At 43.2% G+C, this 27,281-nt stretch overlaps 1 protein-coding gene across 2 annotated transcripts; it reads right to left on the bottom strand.

Moving 5' to 3' along the window:
* Positions 1-16,598: 16,598 nt before the first annotated feature.
* ENSA (endosulfine alpha) lies at positions 16,599-24,411 on the bottom strand. Of its 2 annotated transcripts, XM_081120486.1 has the most exons (4): positions 24,214-24,411; positions 22,403-22,528; positions 20,942-21,108; positions 16,599-18,196 (listed from the first exon to the last, which is right to left on the bottom strand). In XM_081120486.1, the coding sequence occupies exons 1-4, from the start codon at positions 24,268-24,270 to the stop codon at positions 18,181-18,183; spliced, it is 366 nt and encodes a 121-aa protein (XP_080976612.1). In that variant the 5' UTR covers positions 24,271-24,411; the 3' UTR covers positions 16,599-18,180. The 2 variants fall into 2 exon arrangements, with proteins under 2 accessions (XP_080976612.1, XP_080976613.1); XM_081120487.1 differs by lacking the exon at positions 16,599-18,196 and having other exon boundaries at positions 18,962-21,108.
* Positions 24,412-27,281: the final 2,870 nt, after the last annotated feature.

Here is a 27,281-nt window from a genome sequence, read left to right as displayed (position 1 = left end):
TGCAACCTCTTTTGTCCTTAAACTTCCAGTATTCCCCCTTCCCTTCCTCAATCTCAGCTGCTGTTAACTTCTTTTACTGAGAAAATTGAAGCAATCAGAAGAAAAACGTGTCATTTCTCACCACCAGATCTGCTAATTTACTCATTCCCATTCTGCCTGCCTTTCCTATGGTTAAAATGAATGAACCTTACCCTGCTATCTCAGATCAACCTCTTCACTTGTGCATTGGATCCTATCTCCTTTGCCAACTCAAGTACTTGCAGTTATCCCTTTATATTCTTGCATCATCAATTTCTCTATTGATCCATTCCCATCAGCATACAAATCTAATGTTCTCACAGCTGTACAAAGGCTTCCTAGAACCTAAATTATCTTATGCTCCTTTATAGTAAAAATCTTCAACCTCCTTACCCCTTCTCCCCTCTTGAACCCACCCCAATCAAACTTTCATTCCCACCACTCTACTAAAACTATCCTTGTCAGCGTCATCAGTGGCCAAGTTAAAGTGGTCAAATTTGCAGTCCTCATTTTAGTTGACCCTTTGGCAGTATTTGATGTGGTTGATCATTCCCTTCTTGAAACTCTTTTTTATTTCAGAGAGAGGAAGGGAAAGGGAGAGAGAGATAGAAACATCAATGATGAGAGAGTCATTGATTGCCTGCCTCTTGCACACCCCCTGCTGGAGATCAAGCCCACAACCCTGGGCATGTGCCCTGACCGGAATCGAACCTCGATCTCCTGGGTCATAGGCCGATGCTCAACAGCTGAGCCATTGTGGCCAGGCTGTTTCTTTCTTTTGTTTTTTTTGTGGGTCCCCCCCCCCATATTCCAGTTTGGGGAGGCTTTCCACTCTGCTGCTAGAAATTTCCAGAATTGCTCTGGCTGGGTAGCACACTTGGATAGAGCATCATCCCAATACCCCAAGGTTGCAGGTTCAACCCTCTGTCAGGGCACATACAAGAATCAACCAATGAATGCATAAATAAGTGGAACAACGAATTGATGTTTCTCTCTCTCTCTCAAAAGAAAAAGGAAAAAAAAGATGTGATATTAGTAGGGATAGACAAATGAATCAATGTAACAGAATAGAAAGCTCACAAGTAGACATGTATATGGAAAATTGATAACAAGCAGCATTTCAGATCGGTAGGGAAAAGATGGGTTGCTCAGTACATGGAGCTAAGACAACTGAATAGTTACATGAAAAAATAAAACTGGGTCTCTACCTCATACCATATATATAAAATAAATTCGGTGATTAAAATCTTCAAAGATTAAATATGAGAATATTTTACAAACTCAGAGTAGGAAAGAGTTATTAAACAACATATGAAAGGCAGTAACCATAGAAGAAAAAAATTGACAAATATGACATTAGAATGAAGACATGTTTTGTGCCAAAATTAGACTTCTGAGCAAAATGCATAAGCACACAGAGGAGTGAGCAATTAATTCTACCTTGGGAGAAAGTAATTTTGAGGTAGGTATTGAACTGTGTGTGAGTGTTCAAGGCAAAACATTCTAAGCAGAGAGAAGAGCATGTGCAAAGATTCAGAACCAAAAGTGTGGTGTAATGAAGGACCCACCAGTGGTGAAGTATACTGTAGAGAGGAGCTGCATGAGAAAACAGGCTTTCAAATCAAATCCACCCAGCCCTACCACTTACCAGTTCAGTGACCTTGGGCATAGGATTTAGTTTCTGATTATGTTTGCTCACCTGTAAAGTGAGATTAGTCCTACCTTATGAAGTTGTAAGGATCTAAGCAGTTTTCTAAGTGGGGTACACAGACTCCTAGAGTCCCCAAAACCTTTTTGGGGGTCCATGATTATTTTCACAATACTAGATGTTATTTGCCTTTTTCATTGATCATGCAAAAGCAATGGGGGTAAAACTGCTGATACCTTAGCACATATCAAGATAGTGGTACCAAACTGTACTAGTAGTCATTGTATTCTTTAGTGCCGCACACTTGCAATGAGAAACATGGGCAGTTTCATTTAAGAATGACCTTGATGAAGCAGTAAAAGTTGTTAATTTTATTAAACCTCAGTTCTTTTTTTTTAAAAAAAAATATCTTTATTGATTTCAGAGAAGAAGGAGAGGGAGAGAGAAATAGAAACATCAATGATGAGAGAGTCGTCATTTGATCGGCTGCCTCCTGCACAACCCCAGCTGGGGATCGAGCCTTCAACCCAGGTGTGTGCCCTTACTGGGAATCAAACCATGATCTCCTGGATCCTAGGTTAATGCTCAACCGCTGAGCCATGCTCAGCCAGGCAAACCTTGGTTCTTGAGTGCATGGCTTTTACTATTCTGTCTGACAAAATGAGAAGTACACACAAAGCACTTTTGCTTTATATCAAAGTATGACAGCTGTCTTCAGGTAAAGCACTTGTGCAAATATTTGAATTGTGAGCTGCATTTGCTGCTACTTTTAAAAATGAAATCACCCTTTTAACTTGAAAGAAGACAAAGTATGGTTATTTATACTTTTTTGGCATTTTCTCAAAAATGAACAAAGTGTGCCCTGGCTGGTGTGTCTCAGTTGGTTGCGTGTCATCCCATGCTCCAAGAGGTTGCTGGTTTGATTCCTGGTCAGGGCACATGTCTGGGTTACAGGCTCAATCCCCAGTAGGGGGCCTGCAGGAGGCAGCCGATCAGTGTTTCTCTCTCATCAATGTTTCTGTCTCTCTCTCCCTTTCCCTTCCTCTCTCCCTAAAAATCAATAAAAACATACACACACACACACACACACACACACACACACACACACAAACATTTCTGTTCATGGTGCCTCATTTCCTGTTGCCTTCTGTTTTAGGGGTTTGGTGAACTATTCGAATGAACTTTAGCTCTAGGGACTTTTTGAGATCTAGATTTGAGGTACCTTTCTCCAGAGAGGATTTGTGTTGGTTTCCCTCAAGTGCTAGGGGATACTTTAAATTCTGGGCTTGAAGTTTTTGTTAATTCAGGAAGTGAGAATTATTTAGACTATAAAATCCCAAGTGGACTAGTTTGTAAATTCCCGGGGGAGATTTTTTCCCCTCTGACTCAGAGCCAAGATTGAGATAGGGTAATTTTCTTGCTGTTTCTCTTCTCAGGGTGGGTATTTTCTGGTATACTCTTTCACTGAAAGTGGAGTCCTCAGGGGGATTCCAGTCCAGCTGCTTTTTGCACAAGCCCTAGGCTTTGTCTCCTGTCCCCTGAGAAACCATTAAGATGGAAGCTCTGTCACTGGGGATTAGCAGATGCCTCTGAGCAGCCACCAACTTCAGCCTTATGTTTTTGGATTCGTGCTTTTGCTTTCTATATTTATAGAGCTGGTGTTTTGTAGTGGAATATTTGTCAGGGTATCTTGTCTATTATATTGCTGGAAATGGAAGTCTGGTTCTTTGTTGGGTATTTGTGTCCCCATACCCCCTCACTGTAAATTCCATGAGAGTAGAAGCTTGGTCTGTCTTGTCACTGCTCATTTTCCCAGCAGCTAGCCTTGTGCCTGGCACATAGAAAGTGATCAACAAATATTTATTGACTGTATGAAGGTGGAAAGAAGGTTAGGAATTCCCAGAAAGGCAAAAAAGGAAAAATTGAGGTAAGGACTGAAAACTGGCCATTGTATTTGGCAATTAGGTGGTTTTGAAAATAATCTCATCACTTAACAAGGGCAAAAGCTGATTTCACTGGGTTAAAGAGTAAATAGTTGAAAAATTGTTTTTGAAGAAATTAGAGCGTGATGAGAAAGCAGAGAGTGGTCGGGTTGAAGAAAGAAGAAATAATTTTTTTTTTTAAAATCCTCACCAGAGGATATTTTTTCCATTGCTTTTCAGAAAAGAGTGCAAGGGAGAGAGAGAAGCATCGATGTGAGAGAGACACATTAACTGGTTGCCTCCTGCACGCACCCCGACTGAGGCTGGGAATGAGCCTGCAACCAAGGTATGTGCTCTTGGTTGGAATCGAACCTGGGACCCTTCAGTCTGAAGTCCAACGGTCTAACCACTGAGCCAAACCGGCTAGGGCAAGATGAAATAATTTTTTTAGAATGGGGAATTGAAACATATTTGTAGGTTAAGGAGAATGATTTTTTGTAATGTGAAAGAAATGATAAAGGTGAGAGAAGGGACAGTTGACAGGGCACAGTATTCTGGAAAAGACAGGTGGGAGGGCAGAAGCACCAGTTAAAGCCTCTCTAAGGAGGCAGGAAGATGCAGATGGGTGCTCTCACAGGTCAGTTTAGAGGGCAACAGGAGGAATGCTGGGGAATATAGCACTTGTCTATTTTCCTTTTGTATTAGAATGCAAGGTGGTCTACAAAAGCAGAGGCTGGGATTAGAGAGAGGTGCTTGAGGAAAGCAGCTGTGGGAAATTCACAAAGCACCTGGCTCCCTGTGAGGACTGCCAAGTTAAGGCTAGAAACCACACATTGGTACCGGTTCTGACTGGTGGTTAACTAACGCTCTCCCACAAAGCAGTAGCCAACAACCAAAGTGGAGAAAACGCACCTCTGTCCCAAATACCTAGAGCAACTCTAGGCACATCAATAGGCACTTGGGCCCGGATGGCGGGGCTCAGTGTTTGAACATCGACCTATGATCCAGGAGATCGAGGTTTGATTCCCGGTCAGGGCACAGGCGGGGGTTGTGCACTCCATCCCCAGCAGGGGGCATGCGGTAGGCGGCCAATCAAAGACTCTCTCATCATTGAACTTTCTATCTCTCTCTCCCCCCCTCTCTTCCTCTCTCTGAAATCAATAAAGATATATTTAAAAAATATATAGGCACTTGGTAAATATTTTTTGAATGAACAAATAAAGATTAGATTGATCTAGAACTGGGGAATGGTGAGGTAGTTGGGACCAAAGAACAAAAGATAAAGGTGATTGAGGGTGTGGTGAAAGTGTCTTGAGATCATTGTCCATGGAGCCTAAGGTGGATACAAAAACATAGGATATATGGTGTAATAATGGCATAACGTTTTGAAGATTACTTAGGAGACTCAACAGAAATATGGACAATTAGAGGACATACAAATGGCATGTACATACGTACACTTATATCTATATACACACATACATATGTAGATATGTGTTATAGATGAACTAACTTTTGTTCACCTTTCACATTGGCAAAACTTTTAAAGACTGCTAGTACCAAGTATTAGCGAAGATGGAGAAATGGTTAGGGTATTCTTACAAAAATCTCTTGTAAACCCTATTTCTACTTTTTATACTCTTTAAATGGGTGAGGGGGTGGGTTCAAGAATCATAGAACTGGTTCTTTAAGCTTTTACACTTCTGTCTAATGTCTCCCTTTGGAATTTCATATATCTTGGTACCACAGCTGAAATATCCAATTTAAAATCTTGTTAAGTACAAAACATAACCTTTATCAATCTTGCTTTACATCCTTCCCCATTCCCTACCTGGAGTCTATGTGATTTAGTCATAGGATAGTCACAGGCCAAGTCATAGGATAGTCATCACGTTGGTTTAACATAATCTGGCCCTTTAGAGAGTAAAAATAAATAAATAGAGAGTAAAAATAAGGATTAATTATTAAAATTATTATTAAAATTATTAAAGGATTAAAATAAATAAAGCCAAGGCAATGCCTAGGTACCACAACAATGACTCCACGGCCTGGTTGCTAGGGGCGGGACCTGACGAGCAACAGCTCTGCTGGTGACTTTCTCCACCTTGACAACCAGCAGTTGCCACGGGTGGGTGGGACCCTGGGTCCCAGCGCCGCAACCCCAGGCAGTGGCTTCCTCTGCACCGAGGCCGCACAGCTCGCCTGAGAGCAGCACGTAGCCGCAGGCCCCCCCCCCCCCCCCCCCCCCCCCCCCCCCGCCTCTGCAGCCAGGCCGGGGCACTGTCGGGGCACGGGCTCAGGGAAGCCGGAGGTGGAGGAAACCAATAGCTGGAGGGCGCAGCTCTCAGCTAGACCACAGCCAGTCGCTCCCGCAGCCGCAGGGATGGAGGGGTGATAAGGCTGTGACCTGTGCAATGCAGCCTGCTGGGCTGCAAGCCCCGCCCCAGCCCCCCGGATTAGCAGTGCGTGATCGCTGGCGGGCCCCCGGACCCAGCAAGCTGGGGTGGAGGCGGGGAGCACCGACAGGGGGATGGGGTCTGTGTGCCCAGGCTGCACACAGCTCCGCTAGGCCCCGCAGCTGAGAAGGGTACCCCCTGATGCGTGCTGGGCTGGCGGGCGGAATCTGGAGTGCGGAAGATGATCTGACCCGCGCCCCAGGTTTCCCGCGGTAGGAGTAAATTCCAAGGCCACAGCCGGCGCTCACCGCCCCCTGCATTCTGCTTTCCCCTCGCTTCCATTTGCCCATTGCCCTGCGGGGACCTACGGCGCTGGGGCCGTTTTGCGTGCAGGCCAAGTTGTCTCCAAGTCGCGGTGAGAGCCACGCGCGGGGCGGGAACAGAGATAAGGGTGAAGAAACGTGGCAGGCAGTAGCGGAGGGGCGGGGAAAGAGGAGTGAAGCTCAGACTGAGCAGCCTACCATAGCCAGGGCACCTCCCGTTCCTGCTGACTTGCCAAATGCTGAACTGAACTAATCCTTAATATGGTGCAGAATCTCTGGGCATTGACTCTATTCCTGGCCCTGATTTTCCATGGTGAGATGGACAGAGATGGGACATTGGGGAACTCCTTTCATTTCACTTCCCAAATAAATCATCCTCTCCTGTGGGTCCTTGGTAATACTTTTCCTTGCAACACTTCAAGAACCCCCACATCCACCCACAACAGGAAGTGGCACCCAACAGAATTTTCTCTCTCCAGTCTTTTTACAATCAAATATGTTTTTTTACCTATAAAAAATAGGGTAGTAATATCTATTCTGTGAAACAGAACAGAGGTGAAAATGCAAGGTGCATGCTTTCTTCTATTTCCTCAGTGTGTTGGAAGGAGCTGAGACCTCCTGCAGGAACATAGCTCTACACAAAATTCAAGCTGAGGAAGAGAAATCTTACCTATTTCCAGGGGTGGAACTACCTGTCCTCTACCTGGTATTAGAAAATACTATGTTTTTAGTTTATTTTTTTCCAAAAAATTCAACAGATGTCATGTGCAGAGTCCATAGTAGGAACAAGCCCCAGCCTGTTACATGGACACAGCCAAAGGCCCAGACAGCATTCTGCCTTCTTTGAACTCTTTCATTTTAGCTGGGCAAGGATGATTTTGTCCTATGTCTTCTTTTCCTCTGCCTTTATTTTAAATTGCAGAAAGAAAGATCATATGCCCAGATTTTTTCTCTAAAACAGGTTTCCAGCTGAGTACAACAAAGACAAAAAACAAAGCAACCTTCCTTCCCCCTCAGTTCTGCTCTTTGGTCATTGCACAGGACAAGGGACACACCCACAACAGCTCTTTCCTACTATCAGAGAGGAAGCACAAGCTAAAATTTCCAAAGGTACCAGTGGTTGGTTCTAAGGTGCCCCAGGACAGGCCTTCATTTTAGCATAAGAACAAATTCTATTTATTGAGAATCTTACTCTGCCAGCCATGATACAAGTTTCTTTACAGATATTTAATTCTAACAAAGCCATATAATGTTTGTATTATAATTATCCTCATATTACAGGTGAATGGACTGAGGCTCAAAAACGTTAAATAATTCTGTTCTTAAATTGTGACTTCCTGAGGCAAAGGAGCTATTGAAGAATAACACTGGTGCCTGGCCGGGCGTGGCTCAGAGGTTGAGCGTCAACCTAGAATCCAGGAGATCTTGGTTGATTCCTGGTCAGGGCACAGGCCTGGGTTGTGGGCTTGATCCCCAGTTGGGGGTGTGCAGGAGGCAGCCAATCAATGACTGTCTCATCACTGATGTTTCTCTCTCCCTCCCTTCTTCTCTCTGAAATCAATAAAGATACATTAAAAAAAAAAAAAAAGAATAACACTGGTTAGTGGGAAGTGGCATCTGGTAGCAGAAATGAGAAGAAAACACGTGGAGCATAGAAGAGGTAGGGTAATGGGAAATTACGAAGAATGCATGTCCTGCAAGAACTGCCATTCACCCCTACCACTTAGCCTGAGACATGCCCTAGGGTGTACGTGTGTGTACATGTGTGTTTAAGCAAATCTCCATAGCAACCATCTGGTTTCTGTCTTTGTATGACAACACAGGCTTGTGGTATCTAAATATGGGCACTGGAGAGAATGAGTGAGGACTGGGGAGGGGAAATGGGGAAGCCATGCAGCAAAAGCAGATTTCTTTGATATGCCCTCAATTATCCCACCCAGTTCATCCTCAAGGTAAGAAAGGGGCTTAAGGTCCCTATCTCTTCTTGATTCACAGCAGTCACAGTTAAGAGTTGAGCCCTGCACATCTTTTGTCTTATTTTAACCAATTATGTAAATTCCTATCCAGTCAGGGGGATCCCCCTGGGGCAAGAGGGGAGAGATAGAAACTTCTGCTTCCCATTTTCACTCCAGGTGCTACTTTCGGGTAGAGAGAGGTCAGAGGATCCCCTCTAATGATGGTATGGTAGCCCCAGAGGGAAAGAAGCCAGGTACAAGGGTGTAGGAGTAAGGATAGGCACTGCTGAGGTTAAATGGGCCCAGGCCAGAGTTATGAGAGCCCCTTCCTTAAGTCAGCACAGTGGTTCTCAACCAGGGAACCCCACGGGACATTTGGCAATGTCTGGGGACTTTTTGATTGTCCTGACTAAGCATCTAGTGGGTAGAGGACAGAGATGTTAACATCCTAAAACACACAGGACAGCCCCACAACGAAGTATCTGGTCCAAAATGTCAATAGTTCCAAGACTGAAACCCTGAGTTAAGAGATGCAGGTCCTACCTGAGTCCTCTCCTTGGTCTACTGCAGGAGCACCAGTGATAGGTCAGATTACTTGAGGGGATACTATGGATGCCAGCTTGTTCCCCTTGGGCCCTGAGTTCCTTCCAAACTTCCAACCCAAGTATTTATTTAGTTTGTTTACTTCTAACAATAATAAATCTAATCCAAGTCCCAAATTTGCTGTGAAATCAGAAGATGGCCTCGGGTATAGGAAAAGCTGCCTGACAGAGGCTGTGTAACCCGGTAAAAGGCACAATCTCTTGGCCTCGGTTTCACCATTTGTAAAATGAGCACACTGAACTCAATGATCTCTAATGCCCCTTTATTGCAAAACTCTGTACATTAGGATATTTCTTATACTTAGTTATAGCAGTTTGGGTCAATGGAAAAGGAAATGACTCAGAAATGTAATAGAGGGAAGTCTGAGGGTGATTCAGACGTTCCTAGTCATAAAAGATGCTTCAGACATGTACCTAATATCATAGGACTCATGACCACTGAGTGATGCCAGGACTTTTCTTTGTACATTCGAAGAGGTTGTATCCACATGAGGTGATTTTAACAACAGTAAATTGACTCTGCCAAAAAAAAATAATAATCCCTCCTAAGTCTGAATGTTTGAATTTCTACCATGAGAATTTTCTCTCCAGTGAAAAATTTAAATATTCTAGCATAGGTACCAGTTTGATGTTATTACTGAGTATGGGAATCTGAGGTAAGTAGCTGGCACTAAATCAAGAATGATGTTCGTTGGTGGGTATGTAGATCTAGCTGCTAATAAATAATTTGAGACAAGTTTGTGCACTGTGTAAATTCTATTCAATCTTTTCAATCTAAATATATTACTGATCCAACACTCCAAGCCCATAATTCTTTTGTTGTTGTTTTTGTAAGCTAGACATTTTAATTTTCCTTTTATATTAAAAAAAACACACCCAAGTACATGAGCCACCTACCTTCAAACCTGGATGTGGGAGCTCCCTTAATTCCTTAACACTCCAATGACCGTAAGTTACCTTTACTCCTCCTTCAAATACCCATTCCTAATGCCTCTGTCATTACATGGAAGAATTCCAACTCTATAATCTTAAACTCTAACATCTTTTTGACTACCATGTCCTGAGCTTCCAACTTAATCATCTGCTCTTTGACCTTATCAAAACTTCTCTTGACTAGACTTTAACATCCTTTTCTTAGCCAGTCTCAACCAGTTGGAACCTTGAACCAGCATCTTTAATCCCTTTGCTCCCTTGTCAGTCCACTTCATGTCTACAAATCATGCTCCAGTATCTACACAGTAATATATCTTCTCTGCTCCTGAATATATACAGCGCCACCCAAAAATGTATACACTTTACAACTGACAGCTCAATTGATGTTTCTTTCTTTTCACATTTAACCCATTGGAATTAATAATTATTCAAAGTGTGTATATATATTTTTGGGACACCCTGTATATATATTCTCTAGCAACACCCAGCTGCCTGGGTATATATATCAATCCAGAAATATATGGATTGGTACTATTCCAATGGATCTCACATTCCAAGGACTACAGATTCATGGTTTCCAATCTGTTAGGCCCTCAACACTGGCTGCTCCTTAACCTTTTTACTTAATGTTTTATGTCAGCTCTCTTCCATTCCCTTCCCTTTCATCCTCTAAACTATGGCCACTCTTCTTAAGCCCCATCTAAATTCCCACCTCCCTAAGTCTCAACTAGCAACTTCACATCCTGTTCCACAAAGACAATGAAGCTGTTGACACTCACCAATTACCTACCCCTAGCACAAGCAGTTGTGAGTTTACCTACTGTTAATACCTTTACCTTAAGTTTTAAGCAGGATGAATTCTACATCCTCTTGCTGGAAACCAATTTCTCACTCAGCTGGCCTCCCAACTAAACCCCATTGCATCATCTTGTACAGTGGCTGGCGCACAGTAAGTGCTCAATAAATGTTTGTAGAACTGTTTAACCACATCCACCTGAGCTCGTTTCTATCCTTTCTCTTGTCAGAAGGACCCTTTTCGGTTATCATCATTCTCTATTGAGCTTCAGCTTTTACTTGTTCCTTTCGCTCAGTCAATAAATGTGCCTTTTGGCCCTGGCCGGGTAGCTCAGTTGGTTAGACTGTCATCCCGATACGTGAAGGTTGCGGGTTTGATCCCCGATCAGGGCACATACAAGAATCAACCAATGAATGCATAAACAAGTGGAACAACAAATTGTTTTTCTCTCTTCCTCTCTCTAAAAAAATCAAAAAATCAAAATAAATATGCCTAAATCATTCCTATCCTAAAACAAAACCTTCCCATACCAACCCAGAAACTTGTCTCAAAAAGGTTACTAATTGCCAAATCATATGGACACCCTTTAGTCCATTTTTAAAAACATTGTGATTTTATTGTTTTTGGAATTAAAATTATCTCTAATTATCAAGTACATGTTCACTGCCAACATCTTGAAAAGTACAAAAAGTAGATACATATACCCTAAACCATAGTTCTGACAAATAGAGTTATCTACTATTTTGCCACATTTCTTTCCTGCAAATTTTGGGCACTTTTTGTCATATAGGTGAGAGAGTCCCATTTCTTACTTCATGTAACCTCCGATAGCACTTTGCACTATGAACCGATCCTGCTGCTCCATTATACTGTCCTCGCACCACATCTTCCTGATTCAACTCTGTTGGGCCCTTGTCTCTTTTCCCTTCAGATGTTAGCTTTCTTTTTTTTAAAAAATATATCTTTATTGATTTCAGAGAGAGGAAAGGAGAGGGAGAGATAGAGATAGAAACATCAATGATGAGTCATTGATCGAGCCCGCAACCCGGGCACGTGCCCTGACCGGGAATCAAACCCTGATCACCTGGATCCTAGGTCGATGCTCAACCACTGAGCCACGCCCAGCCGGGCCAGAAGTTAGCTTTCTTCAGGGTCAGCTCTACAATTTTTCTGCTCTAACTGCTTTCACTTTCATGGCTTTATCGATACATCTTGAAGTCCACAGAATCTACGATCCTGACTTTTTCTCTAACCTCTAGACTTATAGATCCAATAACTTACTGGTCATCTACTCCTGCATGTCCTATAGTCACTTCAAATCAACACTTGTGCAAAATGGTAAACTTGCTCTTCCAGTTGTATTCTTTTTTTTTTTCTTTTAATATATCTTTATTGATTTCAGAGAGAGGAAAGGAGAGGAGAGAGACAGAAACATCAATGATGAGAGAGTCACTGATCAAGCCCACAACTGGGCATGTGCCCTGACCGGAATCAAACCCTGATCGCCTGGATCCCAGGTCACCGCTCAACCGCTGAGCCACGCCCAACCGGGCCTCCAGTTGTATTCTTAATCTGGGTTATAGAATCATCATTCATCCAGAAACCAGGGAATTTTTAATAAATCCCATATCCCACATCAAGTTCTGTTGATTACACTTCCCATGTATCTCTTAAATCTGCCCACTTTTCTTCATCCCCCTTGTCATTACCTTCCTTAGTTCCTAATCATGTCTAACCTATAGCAACATAACTGTCTTATAACTGTACTAGCCCCATAGTAAGAATTTATAAGTAGAGTGTAGTAAAGAATTCTTCACTTAGGAATTTCATTACTTGTCACAATCTCTCTCTTCAACATAGCCATACCCCCTTCTCAACTTTCCCATCCCATTAACAGCAACTGGAATACATCAGTTTTACCCTCTCGAATCTCTTCCCCACACTGTAGTCAGATTTTTCTGAAGAGCCAATTTGATCATGTCATTCTTGGTCATTGCCTCCAGGATAAAGTCCAAAGGGCCCTTTATGACCTGGCTCTTGCTTCCCTCAACAGATCTCTGGCCTCATCCCTTGCAATTATTTTAAGTTTCAAGAATGTAAGAACACTGAATCCTTTTATACATACTGTTCCTTTCCCCTGGAAGAATCCTTTTCTCAACCTAACCTTCTTACCTAAGTTCTATTCCCTCAGATTTCAGCTTAGAAGATATTTTCTGTGAAAGGATTTTCCTGACCTTCTCTCACCTCCCTAAATTAGGTGAGTGCCCTTACTCTGTGCTCCCAGCCCTATCTTAGCACTGATCCTTGTATTCTTTTTTTTTTTTTTAAAAGGGAAAGCAAAAGTTTATTGAAAGGGAGGAGAGACAAAAGCTCCCGCCGCAGCCAGAGGGGTCCCAAACAGGTAGCCCTGATCCTTGTATTCTCATAGTCTGTCTACCCATCTTTATTATATCCCTCTATAGTCTGTAAGCTCCTTGAGGGCAGGAACCGTATCTTATGTGCTGCTATAGTCCCCGAAGTATGGGCTTTCCATGCCTTATCTGTTTAACCATCAGAGCCCTTTATGGTAGGTACCACATCATTCCCATCTTACAAATAAGTAAACTGAAGTGGAGAGAGTTGAAGAAACTTGTTCTGAGTTATCAAAATCAGGATTTAAAACCAGGCAGCTTGACACTAGAGCCAGTCCATCACTAAATCCATTACCTTTAAATCCCTTCTCCACAGACTTGGCAGTGACCTATCTAAAACACAGATCTGGCCAGGTCTCCTCTATACTCCCTTCAGTAGTTCCTAGGCTGCCTGCATGCCACGGCCTCTGAACCTGGCTCCTGCCTCCCTTCCTGGCTTGGTCTCCAGCCACTCCCCAGGACTCACTTGACACTGGTACTGTAGAAACACCACAGATTCCTCACTGTCTCATCCTTCTCTAAGTGTCGGTCCCTCTACCAAAATGCTGCTTTCCACTTACCTTTCTGGAGAAATCCTGTTCATCCTTCAGAACATACTCCATGAAACCTTTCCTGATCACTCTTTCCCCTATCCCTCTGCAGGCAGTACAGCGAATCCTGTCTTCATTCTCAGAAGCTGTGTGACTTGGGCAGGTTACTGTTTTAGTTGTCTCATTTGTATAATGGCAATAGTAAGACTACCTACTTCACAGAGTTGTTGAGAGTGTTAAATAAGATGATGTAAATTAAACCCTTAGCATGGGGCTAGATACCTGACAAGCACTCAAAACATTTAGCAACTATTAATTATGTGTCCCTTTGCTCTATGTAGCTAGGCCTCTTCTGCTGCAAGTTTAACACTGCAATACAATTTCTTTTCACTTTTTTTTTTTTAAAATATATCTTTATTGATTTCAGAGAGAGGAAAGGAGAGGGGGAGAGAGAGAAACATCAATGATGAGAGAGTCATTGATCAGCTGCAGCCAGCAACCCGGGCATGTGCGCTGACCGGGAATCGAACCCTGATCGCTTGGATCTTAGGTCGACGCTTAACCGCTGAGCCACGTCTGGCCGAGTATGCAATACAATCTCTTTATGTGCAATTGCTCCACCAGAGTATAATCTCCTTGAAAGAAGCACCCACATATCACACATCTTATATTTTAGCACAGTGCCTGGCTTATTGTGGGAATTTACTCAATGATAATTGAACTGGACTATTTAAATAATACCCATCTTTCAAGGCCCAGTTCAATTTCCATTTCCCCCACTAATATATTCCTAGATTCCAGCCCTCTGGGTTTTCCCTTCTCAGAAATATTTCACCACTGCTTGAATAATCACATGCTATCTTGTGTTATATGTAGAAGTATCTCAATGAGGCTTCAATTTCCTCCAGGGTATACACCATTTCTTACATTGTTTACCTGCCCAATAACGGTTAATATTTCCAATCGCAGAGTGAGTGTTCAACAATTACTATTTTAAAAAATGTTTTTTATTGATTTTTAGAGAGAGAGGAAGGGAGAGGGAGAGAGAGAGAGAGAGAAACATCAATGTGAGAAACACCGATCGGCTGCCTACTATATGCACCCCAACCAGGGACCAAACCCCCAACCTGGGCATGCACTTTGGGAATTGAACTGGTGACCTTTTGATGCAGGGGACAATGCTCAACCAACTGAGGCAAACTGGCCAGGGCAACAATTACTTTTGAATTAAAATATTCTTGCCCAAGCATGGGAAGCCTCACCTTATCTTTTTAAAATTTCATTATTTATTTTGAGAGTACGTTTATTAAAGCTATGGACAGTGAAACAAGGAAGAGCTTAGGATGGAAGAAGCAACAGTAGAGAGCCAAGGCGGGGCTGCTGTTGGCTTACTGAAAAGTCAGAGAAAAGAGGGCCTTGGAGACAGGTTCGGGGGTTAGGCTGGGACAAGCTGCAACTGCCCATTGCTTCCCTGGTTGCGAGTCTCATGAGTACCCTTAGAGTTCAGGAGAGAAAAGTAAAGATGCATGCCTGAGAGGGAAGAAAGGCATAAGCGTGCTCCCAAGAGGGAAAGTGAACCACTCCTTATCTTTTATTAGTAAGTCATCTACGCCTAATAAAATTCAGCTAACAACACATCTCCTGACTCTCCTTCCCTTAGCTCTTGTAATTCTGCTTGGAGCTACATTAATTTGCTTTTATTTGTATGCCACTGTCATGTCTTATCTTCCCTTTCCTTGTTAACCTCCCTCAAGACCCAGCAGAGGACAATATACATATAAGCTGCCACTGGCTCACTACAGATGTCCTTGATGGCAATTCTGAGTTATTATTATTATTTTGCCTGAATTCTCTATGCCTAGGCCACATCAGCTTAAAATAAATGCCACTGGACAATAATAATGGTGACTTCATCTCTGACACCCCACACATCAGATGGCCAAGAAGCTTGTCAGCACAATCATCACTCAAACAAGTTGGAGTAGAAGAACCCTTGATCCACAATTTGGAATAAAGACTTTAGAAAATACCTAGCTAAAACACCAGCAGGAATAGCTATTTGAGGCACTGCAGAATTGGTTTGCCCTGGCTGCCTAGCCCTATAGTAAGGGAGTGAAAAAGAAATGGCAAGTTTTAAACTGAAATAGAGATAGCCACAAACATTTCTTGGTACTCCAGGATCTGTAGGGTTACAGCTTAAAACTAAGGACCAGGGAAGCCAGAAATAATGGAAAAATCATGTAGAAGCCTAGATACTAACTGAAGCTCTTCATAAACTAGCTGTCACCTTATAAGTCATTTCTTTCTATACCTCAACTTCCTTACCTGTATTAAAATGAAATTGCACTAACTGAATGATCCCACACTTAGTCTCCCTGACCTCATTCCCCAGCTGTATCCACCTGGCAAACACAAACTAGGGACAACTTGCTCAAAGAGACGTCAGAGGATTGGTTTAGGATATACAGGGTGGGGCAAAAGAAGGTTTACAGTTGAGTATGTGAAAGTTTATTCTTGTATTTTTATTATTGCATTATTTTCCATATGAACTGTAAACCTACTTTTGCCCCACCCTGTATATATATCCTAGCTTTAATATTTGAGTTTATAGCTTTTGAAGTACATGTACTTTTTCATATAGTTTCTTCCAACTAGACAACAATCCCCACAAAGGCAGGGGGTGCTTTTTTTTAATCCTCCCCCGAGATACGTTTTATTGATTTTAAAGAGAGAGGTAAGGAGAGAGAGAAAAAAAAAGAAACATCGATGTGAGAGAGAAACACTGATCGGTTGCCTCCTGTACAGGCTCCGACAGGGGATCGAACCTGCAACTTAGGTATGTGTCCTGACTGGGAATCAAACCCACAACCTCTGGTGTATGGGACAACACTCCAACCAACTGAGCCGCCTGGGCCAGGGCACGCCTTTCTTTAATATATCTCCATACCACCTGGCTCATTCAGTGTCTAACGTGCTGTTCAGAAAGGCCGACGGTTAGGAGGTATCACAATTTCCTGGCTAAATCTGGAGAGAGCAAGTCAGGAATACCCTAAGTAGTTGAAAACTTATTTAGAAAGCTTCTGATTAAGAAGAAAAAATGAGTTAGATACCAAGAACAACATTTCTTCTCCAGTGTAGAAATACCCTTCCCTTGATAAGATGGAGATTTCTCTAAAATATGTCTCCCAGACCTTGTTTATCTTCCTTGGTGCATATTCATTTGAAAAGCCAATCACATTTGGGAAAACATCATGATAAACTGTCCTAATCAAACTTGGGCAAAATGGGCAAGCAGTTTGTTTCCACATGTGAATGCTGGTGGGGCCAGGGAGAGACAGGTCTTAATTTGTTTCTCCTTTGGTACTGTTTCTTTTGTATATTACATTCACAAGTCATTTTTAACTTCTTTCAGTGGCAGGATTCTAGAAGGTTTGGATAGCATGCCTCCTGCTGGTCACAAGCAGAGATGCTTGAGTTCCTTTTGGCTAGAGGTCACATTTCTCCTTCACAAACATGAGAACTTGTGAAGGAAGACAAGACTGAAAGAGAAAAGAGTAGATTTCCTTTTTTGCTTAGCCTGGACTAAGCTTTAGATGTCAACAAATCATTTAGATCAAACACCATCAAATCCCTAATTTTGTGATCCCAAACCTGACGTTGATGCATCTACATTAGCTACAGGAACAGAGAGATGGACAGGAGTCAGGAAAAGCCCTGGTTTGTAGGCCAACATCCCTGCTCCCTCTCCCTGAGTGACAGAAGTGGAGAGCCAACCACATCCTATATTAAGGGCCCCTATTCCTTAAAAACTCAGGGCCCCACACCAGCTTCTCAACCCTGAATGGTGTCTTCAGTCTTTTCTTCCCTTTTCCCAAACACCAATAAAACACACCAACTGCTTCAGAGTATTTATGGGCTGAGTTTTCTCATGGGTCTTTTTTTTCTTTTAATTTAAAATACTGAAAAAGTCCCCCAGACTCTGTGGGGCTCCCCACACTCTTGGCCTCCTTTCCCCACACTCACTGCCCTTCTCCCCACAGTAAATCTGTTTCAAGGACAATATATATTTTTTAAGTAAACAATTAACATTAATTGCATTCTCAGCTTGCTCTGCAGAACCAGAGGAGCTGTTTGCATCTGTCATATTTAGATGGACAGTTTCTTTTATCTGACACCAGGCCCCTAGCCATATCCAAGCAAACACGGCATTTTCCTACAGAGCTAAATTGGAACCCCACATCTTTAGTTTACTCCACTTCCTTCCCCTTACGCCCACCCCACATCAGCCACATGGTTAAGAACAGTCAGGAATGTTATCAACTAACTCCAAGTCCTGATTCACATTCCCCTAAATCTCCCACCCACCCTCTCAAATGCCACCCCCACCCTCACCCCACCCCAGGATGTCACTGAGATTTCTCCCAATAGTTATTTGGAAGAAAGGTAAAACAAAAAAGGTTCAAGGTGTTGGTGCTCAGCCCAAGGGGCTCCATGAGCTGGGACACCGAGGGGCAGGGGCTTCTGCCTCTCCAGCCCGCGCCCGAGCCACCTCCTGAGCCCTGGCTGCAAAAGCAGGGAGGGGCAGGAGCCAGCACAGGACCCGGGGGGGGGCAGCATCTCAGGATCTGGTGGAGCCCCGGGCAGCATCATTCAACTTGGCCACTGCGGACGAACACAGAAGAAGAAAAAGAAAACACTGTCAAGTAATAAGGGAAAAAAATCCTACATTCCATCCCTGTCTCTATCCCATGACTCTTCTACACTTAAGTCATTAGGCTACCTAGCATATGCCTTAATCCTATCCATAGAAAATTATTTCGAGAGAGAGAGAGAGAGGGAGAGAGAGAAAGAATGAATTTCAGTCTTATCCACAGAACAAAATGTTCTCTGCCTTTTTGGAGATAACCATAAAAACAAAGACAGAAAAACAATTCATTAGACAAGATAAAAATAACTGGAGGCTTACAGGGATGTAAGCTGCCTCCTGGCTTGGAGCAGGCTCGGTTTCATACGCATAGCCAGAGTCACTTACAGCAGCGGAGACTAACTGTAGGCACACAGTGATGAGGTGGTGACTGGGTGGAGGCCAGGGTCAGACAACACACAGGTTGTTTTGAGTGGATTTAATAATCTAGGTTTAATCAAAGCAACTGGGATTTAGACTGGATATGACCCTTCTTTGCCATGGGAGTTATGCACTTCATGCTGTGGAAACACATGGCAAATACAGAATGAAGCTTTATTCTTTTCTTAAACTTGAGTATGACCAGATGAAGAGAGACCAACAGTTTTCTGATCTCCCTATTTCTTCTATTCCTTCCTAAAACCAGACTCAATGTGACCTCAGTTTTGAGGACTGAAATTGATCAATAGAGAAAGTGGCTCAGACAGAAACGAAAAAAGTACAAAATTCGAGAAAATCAGAGATGAAGAAAACGTACAAAATTATATATATATTTATATATATAATAACATGACATATCTATGTACAACGTGGCTGGGACAGTTGAGGAAACTATACAAGGATGTTCAGCATTTTCCCCTCCCCACATGGACTTTAGACTAAGGAAGACAGCATGAGGAAATGGAGCAAGAAACACAAAAAAATTATATACAATTACAAGTGACAGTCAAGGAGTCTGGGGGTCAAGGAATCCAGGGATCCTGCTCTCTCCATTCCTTCCTCACCAACTTTTTCCTATCCAATCTGAATGACAGCCTGAAAAGTGAATGGCCAGTCAGGAGAGAAGTATGTACACACCCCATCCCCCCACATGCACATCAAGTTCATCAGTCGTTCTCACTGGGCCAAATGTTTGGCCAATCAGGATTTGTGAGAGGGCAAGAGAGTATTACAGAATCTTCCTCTCTTGAACAGTTAGTTCTCACCCTGAACCTCTCTGTCATAACTAGCAGGTTGCATTCAGTAAGATTCAGGCCAGCTAGTGATAACGAGACTGAAGATTTGGCCACCAGCAACCCCTTTCCTCCACCTGTTCATATATCAGCATGGCTTCTTCTCATCACACAGGAGCTGGGTTACTGAGCTCTAGGAAGGCAGATATTTCTGTGTTCCTTCTCTCTCCTTAACCACCTTCCCAGCTTTCTCCAACGTGAATGATCTCCAAAGAACAGGCTGCTCCAGCCCTGCTGTACTACTAAGCCCCAGAGGCTAGCTTAGCTCATCCCTTTTCTTCTTTCCTCCCTAACAATACACCTGGCATTTGATTACATCAGAAACGAAGGCCTCCCCATGTGCATGACTGAACGTGTTTCCTCAGGCCCACAGCTCCACTGCCAGAGCAGCCTTTTTAGCAGCAAAGGCACAGGCTGTAGGCCAGGAAAGTGGGCTGGGGCAGAGGCAAGAGATTCCATGGCTACCCTCTTAGAATTGTTTTTCTTGACGTTAAGACCATAATACTTATGAGGCCCTCTTGCCTGAATTCATAACCCCCCAAATCTCCACTTCCTCTCTCCCCATGTAGTCTTCAAATGGTTCCCCTGTGTACGCTGCTCACCCATGGGCCTTCCTCATTAGTTTTACAATGACTAGCAGAGCTTTTCAGCTGGCAATTACAGAATTTTAAAATCAGAATCAACCTTATCTATATTCAACTCTATTTTACAGATGATGAAATAAGAAATCCTGAGAGGTTAAATGACTTGACCAAGGTTACTTATCACTTCTACATGGAACTAGACCCAAACCCAGATATCTTGACTCCTAAACCAGTGCTCCTTCCACGATACTTTCAAAAGCAACATGCTGGGAGAGAGAGAGAAGGTGCCCATTTTATACGTTTTCCAATCTTTACATTAAGAGCCAGGGCAAACTGTAAGAGACACTGACTAAGGGAGGTTAAGTAGGCATTGTAGTTTTAGGCAAGCAAATCAGTTTTTCTTTTTGAGGATTCTCTAAACCTGCCATAATGGAAACATGAAGCAATAGCAGCCTAAGGAACAAAACACTTAGAAGCACAGAAAATAGGTCTCATTCAATCTACCTTTCCCAGCAATGTCAGGTCACCCTTGGGTGTTGTACCTGCCACATTATCCCCAGGCTTAGCCTAACCCATTTTGAGACATTCTCTTCCAAAAAAAGAAACTATGTCTCCCCAGTTTCCGGTACAGAAAAAAAGACAATTTGCAGTATTACCCAATCCTAGTCTCCTACTTCTGGGCCCCTACTTGGGCTATAGTGAAGGTGTAGAGATCTCAATTTAACCAAAGAAATGAACTGAGAGCCCCTCTTCAACACACATTACCTTCTCAGCAGCCCCCAGCTGAATCACAGTCATTGCTGGCTAGGAAGCTGAGAAGTTCTCTAACTAGGTGCCCATTCCATTCCTGCCTATGATATATGAAAGTCCAGTGGGTGAGGAAGGGGAGAAGAGGGGCCCAGGTTACCCCGCAAGCTTGCTGGTGACGAGTGAGGACTTTCTCTGGGGCAGATCCTGTGGGGTAGGGATGTGGTCACCAGTCACCAGGTTCTTGTCTGGCCCTGCACTTGGCAGCTGCTTATTCTTCATCTTGGCTTTGGCCATGTTGTAGTCTCCTGAGTCAAAGTACTTTTGCTAAAAGACAAAAGGAAGGTTTAGGTGAGTGAGGGGTGCTGGCCACCCTTAAAAGCAAGGAGACCCACATCCATTTCCATTACAAACCCTCACCCACTTTCAGATCTTTTAAGTCTTCCATGATTAACCTCATGCATACACAGTTCAGCATTAATTACGTGTACTTGTGTCTTCTCCCCACATGTAACATGTGTTCTGATTTTTTCAGGTATGTAAGCAGTTTCCCTGCTAGAGTAAATATTTTTGGAATTAAGAAATAGCCCCTACATCCTTTGTAGCCTCATCAGTACAGGATAATTCAACAAAATTACTAACATCATACATAAAGGCTTACTGAGGACCTATTAGTCATCAATAGGCTTGGTGTTGGGGCAATAGAAGGAATAAGATATAAAGAGGCGTCAATCTGGGGCTACCCTAGCAATCAGCAGATCAACCTCCAGCCAACGCCCTCAAAATTGAAGTGTTTTTTCAGACCATGAATAGAAACTGGGCTTGTTCATGAGAATAATGTACTTTCCCTCTGACTCCCAATGCCCCCAACACGTTCCATGGTTGTGACAGCCTGCCCATACCTGCCTTGCCTACAGCAAGGTAAACTGCAAATCAGCAACACATCAGCATCTGTGACTAAGACTCAACAGCTAGGATTCTCCATGGGTCTACTTCACTCTCCATTTCATCCACACAGAGGAATACACTGCAGCTGAATGACTTACAATCCTTCAGTCAGCTTTAGGTACCTCTGGGTACTGAGAAACCTGATCAGGAGAGCTAGATAGCTATGAAGGTAGATTCTCCCTTGATGAGGAAAACCACGGTGGACAGGAAGGAGTAAATGGCTAGTGCTAACTTAAAGGGTCTAAATAAATCTATTCATTTCAAGTTGAGGAAATCTGTAGGACAGATGGTTTGATCTTTTTCTGAAATGATGCACCCCCAAAATTTAGCTCTAATTCTAAAAAAGCGCAGTCCTAATATTGCCACCGTGCAAACAGGCACATGCCTAGGGCAGTCAGCGTTTCAGTGTCTAATATCTTTCCCTCACCCCCTAATCAATCCCCTATACCCAAATTCCCCCCCTACGTTAAGCCTTAATATCCTATATGGGAAATTAGAGGATAACTGATACCATATCAGAGATTTACAATAATTTGCTTTGTTCATTACAAGTTTCTAATTCCTCTCCACTGCTGCCCAACAACAAAACTTCCAGGTCAGCATTCAGTAGAACCTCTACAGATCTCATCCCCTTTGGCTCCAAAGTAAGAGGGTAAGAGACTGTGTTCCATACCCCTTTCTGGAGTCTCTTCATGAGGAAGTCGGAGCCTCCAGGCTTTTGTCCTAGGCTTGGATATTTGGCCTTTAGCTTTGCCTCCTCAGCTCTCTCAGGGAGAATACCTTCTTTCTCCTGTGTGTCCTAGAAGGAACAAATGGGCCAATAAAATTAAAGACTGAGAAGCAACTGCTTTTAATATCTGATAACCTTTATACTATTTTTTCCTGAAGATCCACCTACTTGTAGACATGCTATTCCACTCTATTCTTAACCTTTGTTCAAATTCCTAAAGCTCAAGAAGACTATTGTGAGAAGAAAAAGACAAGGTTCTTCCCACACTACTCCCAGGGAACCACCCTGGTGACCTGTCAGTACTGGGTTAAAGGTAATACCTAAACACAATACTTGAATCACAGAGCAAGCCACAGCTCACTCAGCACCGAAGTTAGGAAAGACAGACAGAGAAAAGAGCCAGCCAAAGCTGTAGGTGATACATGATGAGTAGGAAAGTATCCTGGCTGTTCCTAACACAAAGGGGATAGGAAATTCTGGGAAAGCAAAGGGGAGAGATAATTCTGCTGAAATGTTCCCTCCTTATTCAGAGTCTAAGATAGTCATCCGAGAATTTCTCTGTGGAGGAGGCTAGAGATATGTAGCCTTCTCCAAAGATATCCACCTTAGCAAAGGGAGGACACTGCTTCTGCATTTCCATAAGCATGTGGTAGGAAGGTGGTAGGTAAACAGAGATGAAAATGACACTATTTTTAATCTCAGGAAAATTAAGATACAGTAGGTTCACTACTATTTACCCAATTTTTGCCAAAAAGTCAACACCATCCCTAGTGGGGCGAGTGATGGCAGTATGGGGAACATGCCAAGAGCTCAGTTGGCTTGCAGTGGCTCTCACTGTTATTCTCTTCTCGGTTTTTGTGGGCCCCGCTGCTCTTTTCTTTAGTGACTTTTAAAAATAACCTAAAGTCAATCTGTGGCAATTCTTGGTGGGATTACATTTCCTTCCCTTGGACATCCGGCACAGATATTAACAACAGGTGTATTTCATTAACCCCCGAACCCAGTACTAAATGTTGTAAGTCAAATACAATCCTCAAGAAGAGGTTTATTTGGCGTGTTTTCATCACAGAATTGCAGCTGAACTAAGTCCCACTGCCTTGGAAGTCTGGGGGGAAATAGGGTGGCGTCTTTCTTGTCACGACTCTTTTCGTGTCTAAGTTTCACTTCTATTATTCTGTACAGGACTCCAGTCCTCTTCAATCTTGTTCAGTCCTCAATGAAGGTGGGCAACAAACCATCGTCAAAATAGGTCTCTTGACAAAGTTGCTGCCTTAAACTAGCCATGATAATAATTACTCTTCTCCCAACCCCCAATGCTGGTCCTTTAAACGTCTTTACCTTGACCCGTATCTTTCGGAGGACTGCGGATACAGGCCCCAGCCTGCTTGTTGGGTTATTTACCCCTAATAACCAATAATACACATCGCTTTCAGGGACCACCAGCCCCCTTTCATTCACCCAGTCTTCCCAAACACCCGCCCCGCGCCCAAGCTCGGCCAATTATAGCACAGCATGAATGAGTTGAAGGGTAGGCTTACTGGCCAATCAAGAAGAATTTGGCACTGACTGAGATTCGACCCGACCAACCAGCGCCAAAGCAGCAAGCCGCGTTGAAGCTCACCCTGCGTGACGCAAGAAGTGGCCAACCCCTGCAGAGCCTGAGACCATGGCGACCAATCCGCACTGGTGGGAGACCGTCTCCCGCCCCATCACGGTCGCCCCCGGCTCGCCCGCCCGCACCCCCTCCATTTCACCTGCTTCTCCTCGCCGGTCTCCTCCGCAGGGTTCTCCTCTTCTTGTTTCTGAGACATGGCGGGACTGGGACTGTGGAGTGTAGGGGGCCCGGGAAGTCAAACGGAGAAGGGAAGGGGGAGGGGAAATAGGGACAACCTGCGCTGCTCCTTCGCTCCTGTCACTAGGGTTGCTCAGTCAAAATGGCGGCCCTTGCCTGTGACGTTGCGACCGCCCCTTCCTATGGGAACCAATAGGAGTGAGGTAGATGGAGCAATGACGTAACAATCTACCAATAGTCGCTGGCCAAAAGTGGGTTCTAGGGAGGCGATGGGCAAGCTGAAACACCAATCTGGAAAGAGAATGAGCAATAAGGACCAATTGGAAGCCTGTGGGGGATGTAAAGGGGCGGTGCTGCTAGCGTTGGCATATTTGTTCGTTTGGTGGGATCTGGCTTCTTTCAGCTCCTCGGTACCTTTGCCGAAATTCAAACCGGAGAGCGAAAGGATGTAAACCTTTTATTTTCAGTCGGAGAGGCTGAAGTTTTGCGCAGTGTTAGCAGAAAACTATCGAGCTCCAGAAAATAATTTGGAGGTCAGAGTGGACTTTGGTACTCAGCACGATTCCGATGTGTCAGTGTGTGGAATCGAGAGACTTGAGTCCTCAATCTGAGTCTTTTGCAGAACACAAAAGGCTTACGTTTCACGATGTAACCCTTATGTACAGTTTTATACTTGTTTAAGGTCATCCCGTGGACTAAGCTCGTTGAAACAGAGCACAGTTCTAATGGTAAACATTTAGTAAATGCAGTTAACACGAGTTAACCTATCCTGAGTCACAGTTCAACAATATTTCTTGAGCTTTTGTAGATGGTACTGTATTAGTTTTACAGGGTTTTCATCTATAGTAAGGCATTCGCTGCCCTTAGGTTAGTGGGCATTGTGGGGAGGGTTTTCACAGTGTTCCAGGTGGATCCTAAATCCCCCAAATTCAATAGACCCATCTTCCTGGAGTGTTAGTCACTTCATATTAAAAACAAACAGTCTAATATTAATAACTGCAAAATTCATATTAGAACTTAAATTTCCAGGCAGCCTTTTGTGACAAGTAGTTTTGGCTATTTGTTTATTTTTCTGTATAAGTAGGTGCCCTTCTAATGGAAAAGTTTGAGAAGCACTAGAATACACAGATTATTGTATAAGGCAAAATTTGGTAAGCATTGAAATAAAAAAGTGTTACAGGGATTCAAAGGAAGGCTCATAGCTTAGGGTAAAAAAAACAACAACTTTGTGATGGAAGTGGTATTTATTTCAAATACCTTTATTCATTTAAAATAGCTTTAAAGAACTTAGGAGTTTGCCAGGTAAAGAAGAAGGAAGGATATTCCGGGTGATGGGCACAGCATGAAGTCTAGAAAAATAGAATTGAGTCCAGAACATGGAGGACTTTGAGTGCGAGGATAGGGAACTTGTGAATAATTTAGTAATCCATGAGAAACATTTAAGGTTTTTAGGCCAGAGAGTGGCAGGTCAGACCTGCTCCTTAGAAAGATTAATTTGGTGGTAATGAACAAAAATAATTCAAAATTCCAAGTAGAAAGATACTAGACTACAGGTGGGTAGTCTACCCAGGAATCCACTGGGTGGACTCTAGGTGGGAGATACTCTAGGTGGGAGATAATTAGTATTTAAACTAGAAATGTGGTAGTTTAGAATAGAAAACAGTGAATGTAATTGAGAGTCTGTGGTAGTGGAATCTACTAGATTAGTAGCTGATGGAATACAGGGAATAAGGAGGCCGTGTGCCTCAGGGTAACTATTGCAGAAACAATAAATTCAAGAAGAGGAATCATTTTGGGAATGGAGTTGAAAGAGAATGAGGTGTTCGCCCAGCCAGTATGGCTCAGCTGTTGAGCATCGACCTAGGATCCAGGAGATGGTGGTTCGATTCCAGGTCAGGACACATGCCCCAGTTGCAGGCTCAGTCCCCAGTGGGGGGCATGCAGGAGGCAGCAGATCAATGACTCTGTCATCAATGATGTTTCTCTCTCTCCCTCTCTCTGAAATCAATAAAGATATTTTTTTTTTAAAATGAGGTGTTCAATTTTGGAAACACTGCCTTTTTATTTATTTATTTTATCCCCACACGAGGATATTTTTTTTCCATTGCTTTTCAGAGAGAGTAGAAGGGAGGGAGGGAGGGAGAGAGAGAGAGAGAGAGAAACATAGATGTGAAAGAGACACATCAGCTTGCCCCCCCGCCCCGGGGCAGGTGCCCTTGACAGAATTGAACCCAAGACCCTTCAGTCCCAGGGCTAACGCTTTAACCACTGAGCAAACCGGCTAGGGAGTAAACAGAGTCATTTGGTGGAGATACCCAGGCAATGAAGACAGGATAAGTGACCTCTGGAACTTCTCCATCTCTAAAATTTTAGAAATTTCTAAAATCTAGAAAATGTAAATCTGGAGTTTGGGAGAAAAGAAGCAGCTAAATATGAATAAAATTTGGACCTTTTCACATAAATATTAGTAAAGTTATGGAAGTAGATGGAATCATCAAAGGAGAAAGGAGAAAGAAGAGGTCCCAAGACAGAAACTTGGGGAAAAGTTGACAAGGGACACAGAAACAAATGGTCAGAGTGGTAAGGAGAACCAGGAGAGAGATGACAGAGAAGTTTAAGATGGAGGGGACAAAGCTAATTGCCAGTGGTTAAAGAGTGTGTAGGTGGTAGCAATATTTAACAGTAAAGCAAATAAATTAGGGCAATGAGTTGAAAAAACAGCAGCAAAGGACTTTCTTTTTTGGAGTGTAGGGAAAGAAACAAAATGTAATTAACCACTTTAAAGAGGAGATAGTGAAAGAATTAAAGTGTCAGAGGAGATCATCAGATCAGGGAGACAGGTTGGCTTTGGCAACTGTAAAGGAAGAGTGGGAGGAGAAATGTACAGAGATTGTGAAGTGGCTGAACACTTAAATCACACTGAATGGCCTTGCCGGTCTATCTTTTGAGAACGTAAAGGATGATTAGGTGGATAGAAGATCTAGGAGAAATGGGCGGAGAAACAGCACTATAGCAAATAGCAATAATTCG

This window comes from Miniopterus schreibersii (assembly GCF_964146895.1).
Source record: "Miniopterus schreibersii genome assembly, chromosome: 19".
NCBI classification, from domain to species: domain Eukaryota; kingdom Metazoa; phylum Chordata; class Mammalia; order Chiroptera; family Miniopteridae; genus Miniopterus; species Miniopterus schreibersii.
This window is presented reverse-complemented; position numbering and strand designations above follow the sequence as displayed.